Source organism: Larus michahellis, chromosome 5, assembly GCF_964199755.1.
Source record: "Larus michahellis chromosome 5, bLarMic1.1, whole genome shotgun sequence".
Lineage (NCBI taxonomy): Eukaryota > Metazoa > Chordata > Aves > Charadriiformes > Laridae > Larus > Larus michahellis.
In genome coordinates, this window is record NC_133900.1 from 7,107,476 (window position 1) to 7,120,169 (window position 12,694).

At 38.2% G+C, this 12,694-nt stretch overlaps 1 protein-coding gene and 1 long non-coding RNA gene across 6 annotated transcripts in view; one reads left to right on the plus strand and one right to left on the minus strand.

Annotated features, from left to right (window-relative positions):
* LOC141743688 (uncharacterized) overlaps positions 1-12,685 on the minus strand; it is a 104,555-nt gene extending 91,870 nt beyond the window's left edge. For 3 of the 4 annotated variants that reach the window (XR_012587166.1, XR_012587163.1, XR_012587164.1), the window contains exons 1-2: positions 12,343-12,685; positions 2,783-2,861 (exon numbers count right to left, since the gene is read on the minus strand). This is a non-coding gene — a long non-coding RNA (uncharacterized LOC141743688). The remainder of the gene's footprint in view (positions 1-2,782; positions 2,862-12,342) is intronic. The other variant, XR_012587165.1, reaches the window with a different exon arrangement.
* FABP2 (fatty acid binding protein 2) lies at positions 70-9,816 on the plus strand. Of its 2 annotated transcripts, none has more exons than XM_074588475.1 (5): positions 70-153; positions 6,714-6,820; positions 7,510-7,682; positions 8,262-8,369; positions 9,347-9,816. In XM_074588475.1, the coding sequence occupies exons 2-5, from the start codon at positions 6,754-6,756 to the stop codon at positions 9,395-9,397; spliced, it is 399 nt and encodes a 132-aa protein (XP_074444576.1). In that variant the 5' UTR covers positions 70-153; positions 6,714-6,753; the 3' UTR covers positions 9,398-9,816. The 2 variants fall into 2 exon arrangements, with proteins under 2 accessions (XP_074444576.1, XP_074444579.1); XM_074588478.1 differs by lacking the exon at positions 70-153 and adding an exon at positions 4,382-4,502.
* Positions 12,686-12,694: the final 9 nt, after the last annotated feature.

Here is a 12,694-nt window from a genome sequence, read left to right on the forward strand (position 1 = left end):
TTTCAACACCTCATTGTTCCCTGATTCAAATCATTGCCTCTGTTAATTTATATTTTATAATAACTTCTCTAGGTCCTAGAAATCCTGAAGAGAAAAACTTCACTATTAATATCAAGATACTTACAACATAAGTACTACTGAGATGAGCCAGTGGTAAAGTACTTCTCGTTTCAAAACCGCAAAAAATAATTCACTGCTACTAACCACTAGAGAGCACTGCAGCTACACTTACTAGGAGCTTTGTTTATTGGATAACTAGAACTAGCAAATACAACTGTTGTACAGATCCATCCTCCTCCTCTGCCCCCAGATATCAATTCCTGGGGGAGCATGTAAGAGAGACAGTAACAATCAACCCAGTGACTTCAAACAAAACGGTGAAAAAATTATTTTTGACAACAAAAGCCTCATCATATGCGAACTGCTGATCCTAGAGGTAATTCTAGACCAGTGGGCTTCTTGGCAATTTCTGTTCTTTGCCTACGAGGTTCTCCACAGCAACACTTCTGGCTTGACTTTTTTTAGCTCTAGGCAAAACCAAGAAGTATGTGCATCCTTGTCAAACAACAGTCTCATTCAAAAAGTTACGAAGGGCCAGATTTAGCTCAGCACAAAACACAAGCACCGTTTGATTGAACCAACGGCAATTTATGAGTGCAACTGAACAACGGCCTATGTATATCTACATATATCAAGTAACCATTTGCTGTTGGGACTACAGTCTTTCCATCCCGCTCACCAACCTAGTCATGTTCCCGCTTAGTTGTCGCTGGCCTACTGAATGTTTGAATTCATTTCTGAGAAGCGGCGCAGTTTTCAACAGGACTACCGGAATACATTTCTTACCCAGCCCAGAAAAGAATATAACCTTGAACGAGGGCATTTTTATTGAGGAGGTGAAAGAGAATATTGCACTTGGTCTTTCACATCTTGCACAAATAGGATGACGTTTTAACAAATAGAAAAGACAATAGCGTCTTCCTCCAGCCGTATTTTTAGTAACAGTGGTGACCGCTATTGCTGACATGCATTTCACATTCCTGTGAAATGTCACCCTTTAAGATTTTTTGGAAATAATTCAAAGGTGTGATTTTGTTATGGTAGTAAGCTTTAGGATCTAAATTTAGGGAATCTGACAACCATCGAGTTTTTCAGCCCTTCAGGGGAGAGTAGCATTTCTTAGCACGCACAGAACTTTAGAAATTCAATTTCAGTTGAAAAATACCACAAGTTATAAACAAAGTAAATTTTCACTTCAGTATTTACAATTCAGAATTTCTTGAAATACCTGGATGCATGTTTTCCCCCCATTATTCCAGAGCTGATAGAGAATTTTATTTTATTTAACATGGAAATTTATTTTTACATTTCCTGAGAGATTGAATTGTTCTCCAAACAGCTGTATTATTTTCTGTTCTGTATCTGTACTATCAAGTAAAGATAAAATCCTCTTTCCTGCTGAAATACGAGGATAATCAATTCAGCCATAGCCTGCTACTGCCCACCAGTGGTTCGTCATGGCTGATAAATAGATCGTACTTTACACAGGTTACTTTCGCTTAACATCAAAGATCTTTAACAAAAACCGTGAGTAAAACCCGTGGTTAAATCATACCACTAGTTTACACGTGATACAATCACATACAAGCATTTCTTCAGAATCCTTTTTTGTAGTAGTTAGTCAAGTCACTGGCAATTTATTTTATCATATATACGTCTTTTTAGTGGAAAGGAAGTTAATTTTACTGATAAGTAGAGCAGTTAATTTGATCAAGGTCACATAGAAAGTCCATTTCCGAGATGGAAACAGAATCAGGATCCGGGTGTACATTCTGCTTTTACATCAGACATTAAGAAAATAATGTTTTGTCTTAAAGCCATCTTTTCCTTTTGGAGATACAAATATTTAAATATCTGAGCCATATAGGGTGCTCTCTTGTTATTATGCTGAGCTCAGAAGAACTCTGAAGCTCACTGTTTTACAGATGAGATTAGATTCAAGCCACTAATCCAGATAATCACAATAATCTTTGGTGGAGTTTGGAGCTATATCATTATCAAAAGCAAAAGTGTACAATCAGCAAATAGCTATGTTGAAATGAACTAAAAGTCCAGTTCAAATTTTGGAAAAACTGAAGAGACTGATGCAGACTTTCAATACTGGACATTGTTAGCTCACTGGACTTAACCCCACCCTTCAATCACATTTCATATTCTGAACAAAAAGAAACTACTTCCCTAAATTTGCCTGCTACTAAGTATTTGCCTGGAAAATACAGGAAAATATTATTAATATATACATTGAAATACCTTAGATAAGCCTGACACAAAGCCCTAGGGGACAACTGACATATCAGTCTCTATGTGACAAGTGACAAATGGCATTAATACTCAGAGATTCATACAACCTTTACTGGAAAAGCACACAATTTTTATTGGCAATTGTTCACTGTCACCCTCTTTTCATTGAAACTAGGCCCGATTCGACTGTTCTAGGTAATCCTAGGATTCATTTTACCATGCAGTAATGGATGAAGTTAACACCAGAGTTGTTACTGCTTCAAGAAAATCCTGCATTTTGCATCTAGATTTTTTTTAACCTGGAGCTTATTAGCTCGTGCCCTTCAGTTCTCTCCAATAATCAATTCTCAAAAACATCCAGCACTTTGTGGATCAGCACCATTACACAGAAATTAAAAAAGAGTGTCTACAGATGCTTAAAAGTAAAGTTTTACGATCCACAGCCACTACTAACTGATCAGACAAATGGATCTATACTCACTGGAAATTTCTAAGTAATCTTCAAATGTTGAATCTTCATGTTGAACAGCTTGCATATTAGCAGCATCCAGGAGATTCCCCTTGAACAAAAATAAACCCAGAAATTTAGCAAACAGGCAGCTAGAGTAGGAAAATCTAGCTCAAGTATGAGCTAATCTGGCTGCAATACAACGTCCAATTGCAACATGTACTTTGAAATTATTCATCCAAGAGACGGCATTAGTTAGGCTCCATCGAGCTTATGGCCAAGCCACCCAAAGTTATGCTAAAGTTGGCTTTACTGGCACGGAATCATCTATCTACCATATCGATATGAATTTGAGTATTGTGGTTTAAATGGTTAGTAAAACTTCACAATAAGGGATCCAGGGGCCCTTACGTGACATAAGTGCCCAACAATCTTTGCAATCCATCCCAAGTCACATAGAAGAATCATGCAATAGAAAACATACATAAACCCTGCCAAATCAGTTCACAACTACCTGACAGAAACCAGTTAATCTACATTGTTTTAACAGAGATTCATCTCTTTCATAATATATAATATTATAATATTTACTTAAGTATATTAGGTTTATGCTGGCACCAAGCCGTTACCACTCCATGGTAAAGCCGAGTTCTACTGCCCTAGTTAATTTTAGGCAGAACAACTCGAAATCAAGCCACAAAACAATAAATAGGATAGATGAATATTACCCATTGCAAAAGCATTTTTGTCACCCTGATCTTTGGAACCTCATTGTTGATTACCATCTTAATACAGGTTGGTACGATTATCACGGACTGGCATGATGAAATTGGCATGACCATATAAGTTAATAATTTGTCTCCATCCACCTCATTTAAAGATCAAACTTCAAAGTTAATAAGTTTGTCCACTTTCATTCAGTGTTTTGCAGCTGGCACCTTGAGGAAAGCCACGAAGCCAAGAATATACACCCTTAGCTTTTATGACTTTCACGCAACTAGCAATACTAAAAACCAAGTTTTTCAATGCACCATCTAAGCAAAAATTGCAGTTTTGAAAACCACACAAGGAAGAGGTAGACAGAAGAAGGGAAAAGGTGGTGGAATATTCCAACATTAAATACCTATAAAACCAATTTTAATTATAATTTTAAAAGGAAACCCAGCTTTTATAGGAACTCAAACTCTGAATAAAGTATACATCCTATGATTCTAGTATATGTAAGAAAACTGAAGTCAGGTTTTAGTGCATTAATAGTCCCAAGTAACTCATGTAAATTGTGAGAGACTAAAAAGGTGGGTGCTTGTTCTAGCAGTGACATTCCATCAGACCTCAGAGAACAGTTCTTTATGCTGTCAGCACTGTACCAACGTAGAGACACCATGAAACTCCTAAATATTGACCACCTGTGGAGATTCTTACTTAACTGACAGATCTGTGGGACTGATCTGAACAGGATTCTAAGGATTCTTGCCCAGTAAAAAGAAACGTTAAGGAAGGGAAAAATGAGACAGAGATGGAGCAACAAGCTTCGATGTGAAATTCAGGACCCAGCTACTTGCTGCTCGACAGTGAAAAGGTTTGGAGTTGGCTGGTTAGCCTGACTTCTGAGGGAGACCAAAGAATCACAAGGGGGGAAAGGCATGTTGTGAGACAGTTGACTGGAAAAGCACATCTGAGAGATCTTCCTCTTAGTTGAAGACTCACTCCAGAAGACTCTCCCCCTTTTTTAATGTTCAGAAAAACTGCTGAAGTAAGTTTGATGTAGAAATTCATAATTAACCTGCAGAATGTCAATACTCTGCGTTATTTTTTCAGAGGTTAAGAAAACAGACTGGATTCAAATGAGGAAAGTAATCAGTAACAGTTTTGTTTAAATATATAAACACTACTTCAGATACCTTAGCATTTCTTAAATGAAATGAATCAGCAGGTCCTTGGAGAGAATGCGGAACCCAGCTAAAAAGTAAAAAAGCTTTCTTGAAATGCTTTCATATTTGTTAGATTTCGTATATGCCTGAAAGAATGTGAATAATTCACATTCTTTCAGGCCTTAATTTCCTACCGGATACAACAGAAATGGTTCAAAAGTTGCACTACACCCCTGTCAGAAGGAACCTTTCTGCAGAGACTGTAAAGAGAGTTAATGATTTTGTTAAGCAACAATAAATTGGATGAACTATAATCAGACACCAAGTATTTTTGACTAGGTATATATACTAAATAAATAACATAGATTGACAATGATGACTACAAAGGTCAAGATACACTCCAATGCAATAAAAAGAGATAATCTGACTCTAACAGAAAGTCATTTTGCCCGTTTTCTGAGCTGGCTGAAGGGTAAGATGGGCATCCATGATTGGCATAGCACTGGGCATGGGTTATGACACTTTTTGAGACACTGAGTTTGGATTCGGCACCATGCTAGCACAACTACTCACCTTCCATCTTATAGTTAGCTGATTTTTACCCAGTTCCAATTACAGGGACTAGCATGTCTATACTTCCCTAAGTCAAATGCCTTGCCCGTACCTGACAATGCTCCAGTTCACAGTCTGATGCGGCATTTCAATTTTGTCCTCCACAAAAGAAGTTAATTCTGGAATTCTTGTATTTATATAGAGGAAGGGTGGTTTTTTTTCTCCAAAAACTATGCCTACCTCTTTGCAAATTTTATTTTAGACCTTTTTTGTAAGCCAAGGTGATGAAAAACTGCATGAAAATGTGGGAAGAAACTGCATGTAGAAACTACATAATGAGACCTAAATGGTGGTGTTAAATAGATATTGTGAGGTACATTCCTCACCGCCATTAAGAGTAAACAGCCGGAACACTTTCCATCTGGCAGGCTTCTTTACCCTGCAAGACGGGAATATAAGAGGTAGGAAGAGGAAAGACCAGGTAGCTAGAACAAGAAGAGCGGCAGGCTCTGCTTCTTCTTAGCTCTCATTTGTAAGATGTTAAAATTTGGTAAATAGAGTACAATCCATTGCCTGTGTGCTAAGCAAAACCCAATTGGGCATTCAGGATTTACATTTACTTTTTGAAGATAACACATAGCAAAGCTGATGCCATCCATGTGAAGAGAAGAATTATAACCCTAAACTTGGTAAAGACAAAAGCTGGGTCAACAGTTTTGCTCAGTTTCAAGTAGCACCAGTTAGAGGGGAAGGGGAGTGGGGGAAGCAGCAGTTAAGTCAGGGAAGACTCACATTCTGCGTTATCCTTGAACAGAAAAAATCTGGTACCTGTGGAAATCAACAGCATCAAGTAAATTGACTTGGCTGCTCATCTTTTTCTGTTGTAGGAATGGATTAGATGCACGTAGCATTCACTGAATGTGTTATAATGAAGAAAATTTGCAGAAACTACTCAGAATTTTAACTACATATTAAAAAGTGAGCACACGAATACAGAATATCGTCCCAGTTTTCACAGCTCAGCACTAGCCAAGAAGCAAGTGGATAGGTTTCTGAAACAACATGCAGACATTCAGTAAATCCTCTGCCCCGTGCTTATTATGTTGAGCAGACCAGATCTCTACCAAATTATAAAAGACAAAGTACAGATTTTTGTTTGGTTTGTTGCATAAATATAGTTCCTCCAGTTGCACAAAGACTCTCCCACAAGCATGAAGATACAAGAGAGACAGAAAATGTCAAGAAATTTTCTTAAGTCTAATTATTGCTTTCACTAGATAGCTGATTTTTACTACAACTCAAACATGGTGAATACAATGAATGCATTAGCAATTCTTTACTAAGACGAGCAATAAAGATACTGTCACGATTTGGGGGCAATAAGGGAACGATTCAGCAAGAACTGTGGTTACAACTGGAAATTTTATTAAACTACAGTAAACTTCTCCTTGAAAAGATCAATGCATCAGTTGAGCTTTAGTCAGCCACATCATCCTGTAAATTGCTTTCAAGATAAGCCAGTACATAAATTCTCTTTGCAGAGACCTGTTACTTCAGAACAGTCCTCCTACAGACAGAAACATGGCATTTAATGGTACTTGGAAAGTAGAAAAAAATGAAAACTATGAAAAGTTCATGGAGGTGATGGGTAAGTCTTACTTTTCTAATGCTTTCTACAAGAATAATACCACTATGGCTGAATACAAACTCGAGCTGTCTGTGAACTACCTTCTGGCTAGCCTGCCCTTTTGCTGTTTGCTGCTCTGCCCTTGCACAGTGTACTGCATTTCTATCCAAAAGATTCCAAGGGCTTGGGGGGGGCAGGGAAGACACTGAAAAATGTTCTGATTTTAATTACATTATGTTAATCTTAAGCAATTTAAATCATTCCAGCAGATTTATTTCCAGCAGAAGAAAGAATCTCGAAGTCTACATTTGAGGAAAAGGCTCAGAGAATTTGAATGATAAACTTTAAGCAGAATTCTATAGCAAGAATATTATTTTGACAACATGAAACTAGTTTAAAACTTACACAAGGAGTCAATCGTAATTCTTCAATTTTATAAAAACATGAATCAAGTAATTTTAACATCCTGATACTTACTGTAAGTTTGTACAAACTGTGCGTTATACAGATATAAACATAACCATTCCAGTTGGATAGTGCTTTGTAATATATCTCTACTGGTGAATATAGCCTCAATAAAAAGTGAAAAATAAAAAAATTTGGGTCAGAATGCTGGAATAGGCTCACTTAACCACATAAAAATGACTAAAAAGAAACAGACATGATGCTCTAGGGTTTTTTTTCTGATTAACGTTAATTGATTTTTCTAGGTGTTAACATAATGAAAAGAAAGTTAGGAGCCCATGATAATCTGAAGATCACTATTCAACAAGATGGAAACAAATTTACTGTCAAAGAATCCAGCAACTTCCGTACCGTAGATATTGAATTCAATCTGGGAGTCAATTTTGAGTACAGTCTGGCTGATGGGACTGAACTTACTGTAAGAGACTTTCTATATAATTACATTTTTTGGTATGATAACTTTATGAAGTACAGGTTCAAGATGAATGATTTGTCTTCCTAGTGCTTAATTTAAATTTTACTTTTAAAGTGTGACTGTTCAGGAATGCTTGCAGCTTACATACAAAACCACAACATAGTCTTAACTGTTAATGGTTCAACACCGTACTGTGAAACTCAGGGTTTCACAGAGTGCCCAAAAAGCAGAGCATGTCGCAATTTTCACACCATGAAATCCAGGCAATTGCAATTTTACTTCTTATAATACTCAAGTACACCACCTAGAGTGCAGAGTGGGTATTTATAAAAAATTACTTTGTAGATACAATTAATTAAAATAAGGTGTACTGAGCTCAAAAAAATCTAGCTTGACTATTATGCACTTAAATAAAATAGTGGTTTTATTCAAATTTCATTTTTGAAGCCTTTCCATCAATGTCCAAAAAAGCACTATTACACTGGTTTAATCTCTTCTCAATTTTAAGCATTCCTGGAGTCTTTAAATCAAATCGTTGTCATATCTATTGCAAAACATTTAGGGTTTTTTTTCCCATTATAGGGCGCTTGGAACATGGAAGGAAACAAACTGGTAGGAACATTTACCAGAAAAGATAATGGAAAAGTACTCACAGCATACAGAGAAATCATAGGTGATGAACTTGTTCAGGTGAGTTAAACAGTCACTTACATATAACTTTACAATATAATTAACTAAAAAAATTTCTGAAAGTAGCAAATATTTTCTTCAAGCCAAATAACCTCATTTATCATTAGTAAAAATTCTCAAGTAATCTATCAAAATTCAACACTTTAAAATAAAACTCGCAACCTGTGATTTTTACATTTTTCTACCCATGTGAACTGTATCTTATCAATGCATTCTGAAGCCTGTGAATACAAGCTGTATACAGAAGAGATATATACTTAGAGAGATAGCTATATATACATTATGTGTGTTATATATTATATACAGATGTGTTCTGACTGAAGGCCCTTTTCCAAGTGTCCGCCTTGTAAAAGCCTCCTTACCACAGGAGCTTACTACAGGGCAGTGCTGTCAATAGCTTATAAATCCCCTTTTACAACAAAGTTTGGGGCTGGGGCAGGAATGACGGCACAGAGGGTAAGTTTGAGACAAAAGGGAAATGTTTCACAGCTCTGCAGCAAAGCCAGAAACTGAACTGTAATGTTTTGAGATCCTCTCCACTAGTGGGTCACAAGCTCCTTAAAAGAATATATAAAAAAACCCCACCAACGTTATGGACAGGTGTGAGATTTGAGCCATCAAAAACATGCAAGTCCGACCCTTCAGTGCTTCTTCACGCTTCTAATAAAAGCAGTCAGATAGATGAAACTTGTTAAGTAGCGATATTGGAAATATGGCACTTCAACACTTTGGGATTTTTCTGAAGGCTCCCAAAATTGTCCTGTGGTGGTTCAAATGTCTGCGTAGAAAACTTATGCCTATTGACAACAGGCTGCTTTCCTTACATTCCTTTCCTCATTGCCTGCACAAGGGATGGTAGGCCCCACACAGCTACCAGTCACAATTAATTAAATCACTGTTGACCATCTCTCAATAGCATCTGTGAAATTAAACTTGGGAATAGCAGACACTGATTTTTCTGCTTACTTTCTTAACAGACCTACGTATATGAAGGAGTTGAAGCCAAGAGAATCTTCAAGAGGGGCTGAGTACTTTACCCAGAACCACACCAGAATCAAAAACCAATGAAAAAAAGACCATTTTTCTACATATCCTCTGCCTTTTTTTTTTTTTTAATCCCGTCACAGCACCTCCTAAACTGCAATTTCTTAGCCCTGTTGAAAACACAGGCTAGTTCCTATGTTCACTGTTTTGCCTTGAATAAAAAAAAAAAAAATCCGATTACAATTTGATAGAAATGCTAAAATGTTATTTGTATTACCCGAGTGCCGTACTGTAAAAGGCTGCAGAAATTATTTTCTATAAGAAGAACTTAAATATTTTTTGCACTGGTTCTCATTGGGCAACTTCGCTTCCTTACCATAATATTTATAGATACGCAGTTTCTCTGTGGACTGAATATTGTGTAATAAGGATGGTAAAACCTGCAATAAACCTGACAACACCCAAGTCTCTAAGACTCTTCTATGTAAATATAAATATGGAAAAAAGATGAAATATGGGGTGATAATACAGCTCACTTGGAGGACTTAAATGATATTCCACTGATACTTCGCTCGTATCAATAGGAATACTATAAAGCGCACACTGGTGATATGCAGGCATCTCGCATAAAGTAACTTCATTTTATTTGTTTCTAAAAGCATGACCATGCTTTTAAGCATGCAGATTTTGAGTTGTTTCAATTTATTAGGGGTTCAAATCATTCTGTGCCAGGCAGAGTGTTAGCAGGCTCTGAGTGAGTTTCTTTCAGGACAAGAATAAAAACATTGAAGGTGTCTTTGACAAGATAAAGAATGATTTAAGACTATGTTGACTTCAGACACGTGTTTCTGATGGGTGACAAATACGCACCCCGTTCCGCTTGTGTTGTCCAGTCTGTAAGTGTTATTTTCAACCCAGTCTCACCTGCCTTGAGTTGTGCTGTTTCTTAAGGGTCGCAGAAAAACTGTTTTTAAAGTACCTTGCAAAATTTACTGCCCTGTTTTCTTGGCTCCCCTTGACTTTCTTTTTGCTGGCCATAAACGAATAAAAAAGAAAACCATCTTTTCCTTCAGTTATTTTTACAACCGAATCCTCTCAGCCTATATTTTTGTGGTCTTCGGGGTCTCATAGCTCCCTCTACTGCCACAATGCCCTCATGACGCCAACAGTATTCGAGTTAGGAACGGCATAGATCACCCTTCTGTACGAATTTGGATTTCCTCCCCCAGATATCAATTGTATGCAACTCCCATTGCAGATATTTTTCACATAATCATCTTTCAGTGGTTAGACATACCACAGGTATTGCAATGAAGAGAATACTATTTTAAGCAGTCTTTCAACTTTCAATTACGAAGAGATGTAAAGCTGAAAAGCAAAGCTATGAAAAAAAACAAACCACAAAAACAAACTACCAAATAAAAACAAGGGCCTCAAATCTGGAAACCACACTATTACATAATTCTGTCTATCTCTAGGCTATTTTGCGTAGCTACTAAAGTCTTTTAAAGAGAGAGGGATAAAGACGAATGGCTTGCAATAAGCTGTATGACAGATTCTTTCAGTCAAGCTATGTGCACTGAAAAAGCAGACTAAACTGTAAAGACAAAACCCTAACCACCAAAGTGCTGTTATAGAGTTTGACCTTTGCTATCAGCTGCGTGTCATTATTGCTTCTAAACTGCATAAAAGTGTATTAACGATTACACATCAAAGGTTTCAGGAAACTGGAAAATCCCATTTTATTTCTTTTAGAGACTTTACTGGCTGGAATGAAAGCTGTATTATGTTTCTGAACGTATTCTCTCTTTCTTCCCTGAGTATGCTGACCCTTTAAGTCTTGCATCCTTTTGGTTCAGACAGTCAAACTCTAGCCCTCACCTGGTGTCAATGCATTTACCTCCGCCACACCCAGCCCAGATTTGTGTCATTCATTGGCCGCAATAACCAGTAGCATACATTTTTTGTCAAGTATTTGAGAAATTGTTTTAGTTAATTCTGGATTACATACAAGGCCACAACATGAAAAGTAATCTGGTATTTATTTATTAAAAAAAGAAAAAAAAAGAAAATGAAAAAAGATGAGAGCTCAAAAGTATTTAACAACTCCAAATACTGCAGACAAATGTGGTCAGCAGCTGTACTTAAAAAAATACGGAAAAATCTTTAAAGACTCAGTCTCCAATACGATAGGAAGACAATAGGAAATTGTTTCCTTTGGGGAAACCTAAGTTTCCACAGTTCCTTTTGCTCAAATGAGGTAATACGTATGGTTACAAGACTTAAAGGGGAAGTACTGTCATTGTTTCTGCCCTAAATCTCTATTATTCTTCACCTAACACACATATGCTTGACTGACACAAATTAATCCTTATTTCTAATGGCAGAACTTATTGGTAAGGAAATAGCTATCCCTAAGTGCATACTTATGAGAAGTTAAACTCTGATACCTGTCCTCTGCATTCTGCAGCAAGTATTGCCTTTTCTCTTAATACGAGGCTAAAAAAGGTTAATAGCTACAATGAGGAAGTTTTTGTTTAGTATACTCTTAAGTTGCTGGTCACAAAGATAATAACTGCACTCCTTTCAATACCGAGTGAACCAGCTGGACTGAGGGCAGCACATCCCAACTATGCGCATGGTATCAGGCTGCACAGCCTAATTTAATCTCTTCTAGAGCTGCGTGTTGTGTAAATAAAGCACACAGGAGACGCTATCTACATTCACTTTTTCATTTTTGTTTAGGGCGTCCAAACTCCAACTAACCGCCAAGGATAGGAGTGTATCTTAAAAACAATTTCAGTTTTCCTAAACTTCTTCGCAACAGGGTTTCCCAGAAGATTTGTTAGTTTCTTCCAGAGCACCATCCGCTCTCAGGAAGAACCGGTGAATGTTTCTCTCCACACAAGTCCCAGTACAGCTTACTGGAACCAGGCCAACCCAGTGCGCCCGGACCGACCACCTGCTTTACCCCGCACCCCTGTCTCACCTGGCCAAGCGCTCTGAGGACTGGCAGGGAGCGGCAACCAGTAGCGCCCAGGTACTACCGCAGAAATGTCAGTCACCACCTCAGAGGGAGCCTCCACAGGCGCCACTTCTCCCAGGAGAAGCAGGGGCTCCCTCCGCGCCCGGCATCTTTACCACATGAGCCCGCCGTTAGCCCCTCAGCAGCGAGCAGGGAAGGGGCCACCGCGGCGGCAGCCTGCCGGGAGAGCAGCGAGGGAGCAGGCGGCAAAACACCGCCGCCGTCACCGGGTGGCGCCGGAGGCCGCCGCAGCGCCGCTCGCGCCCCAACGGTCACCAACCGCCACTAACCGCCGCCAACCGCCGCCGCCGGCAGG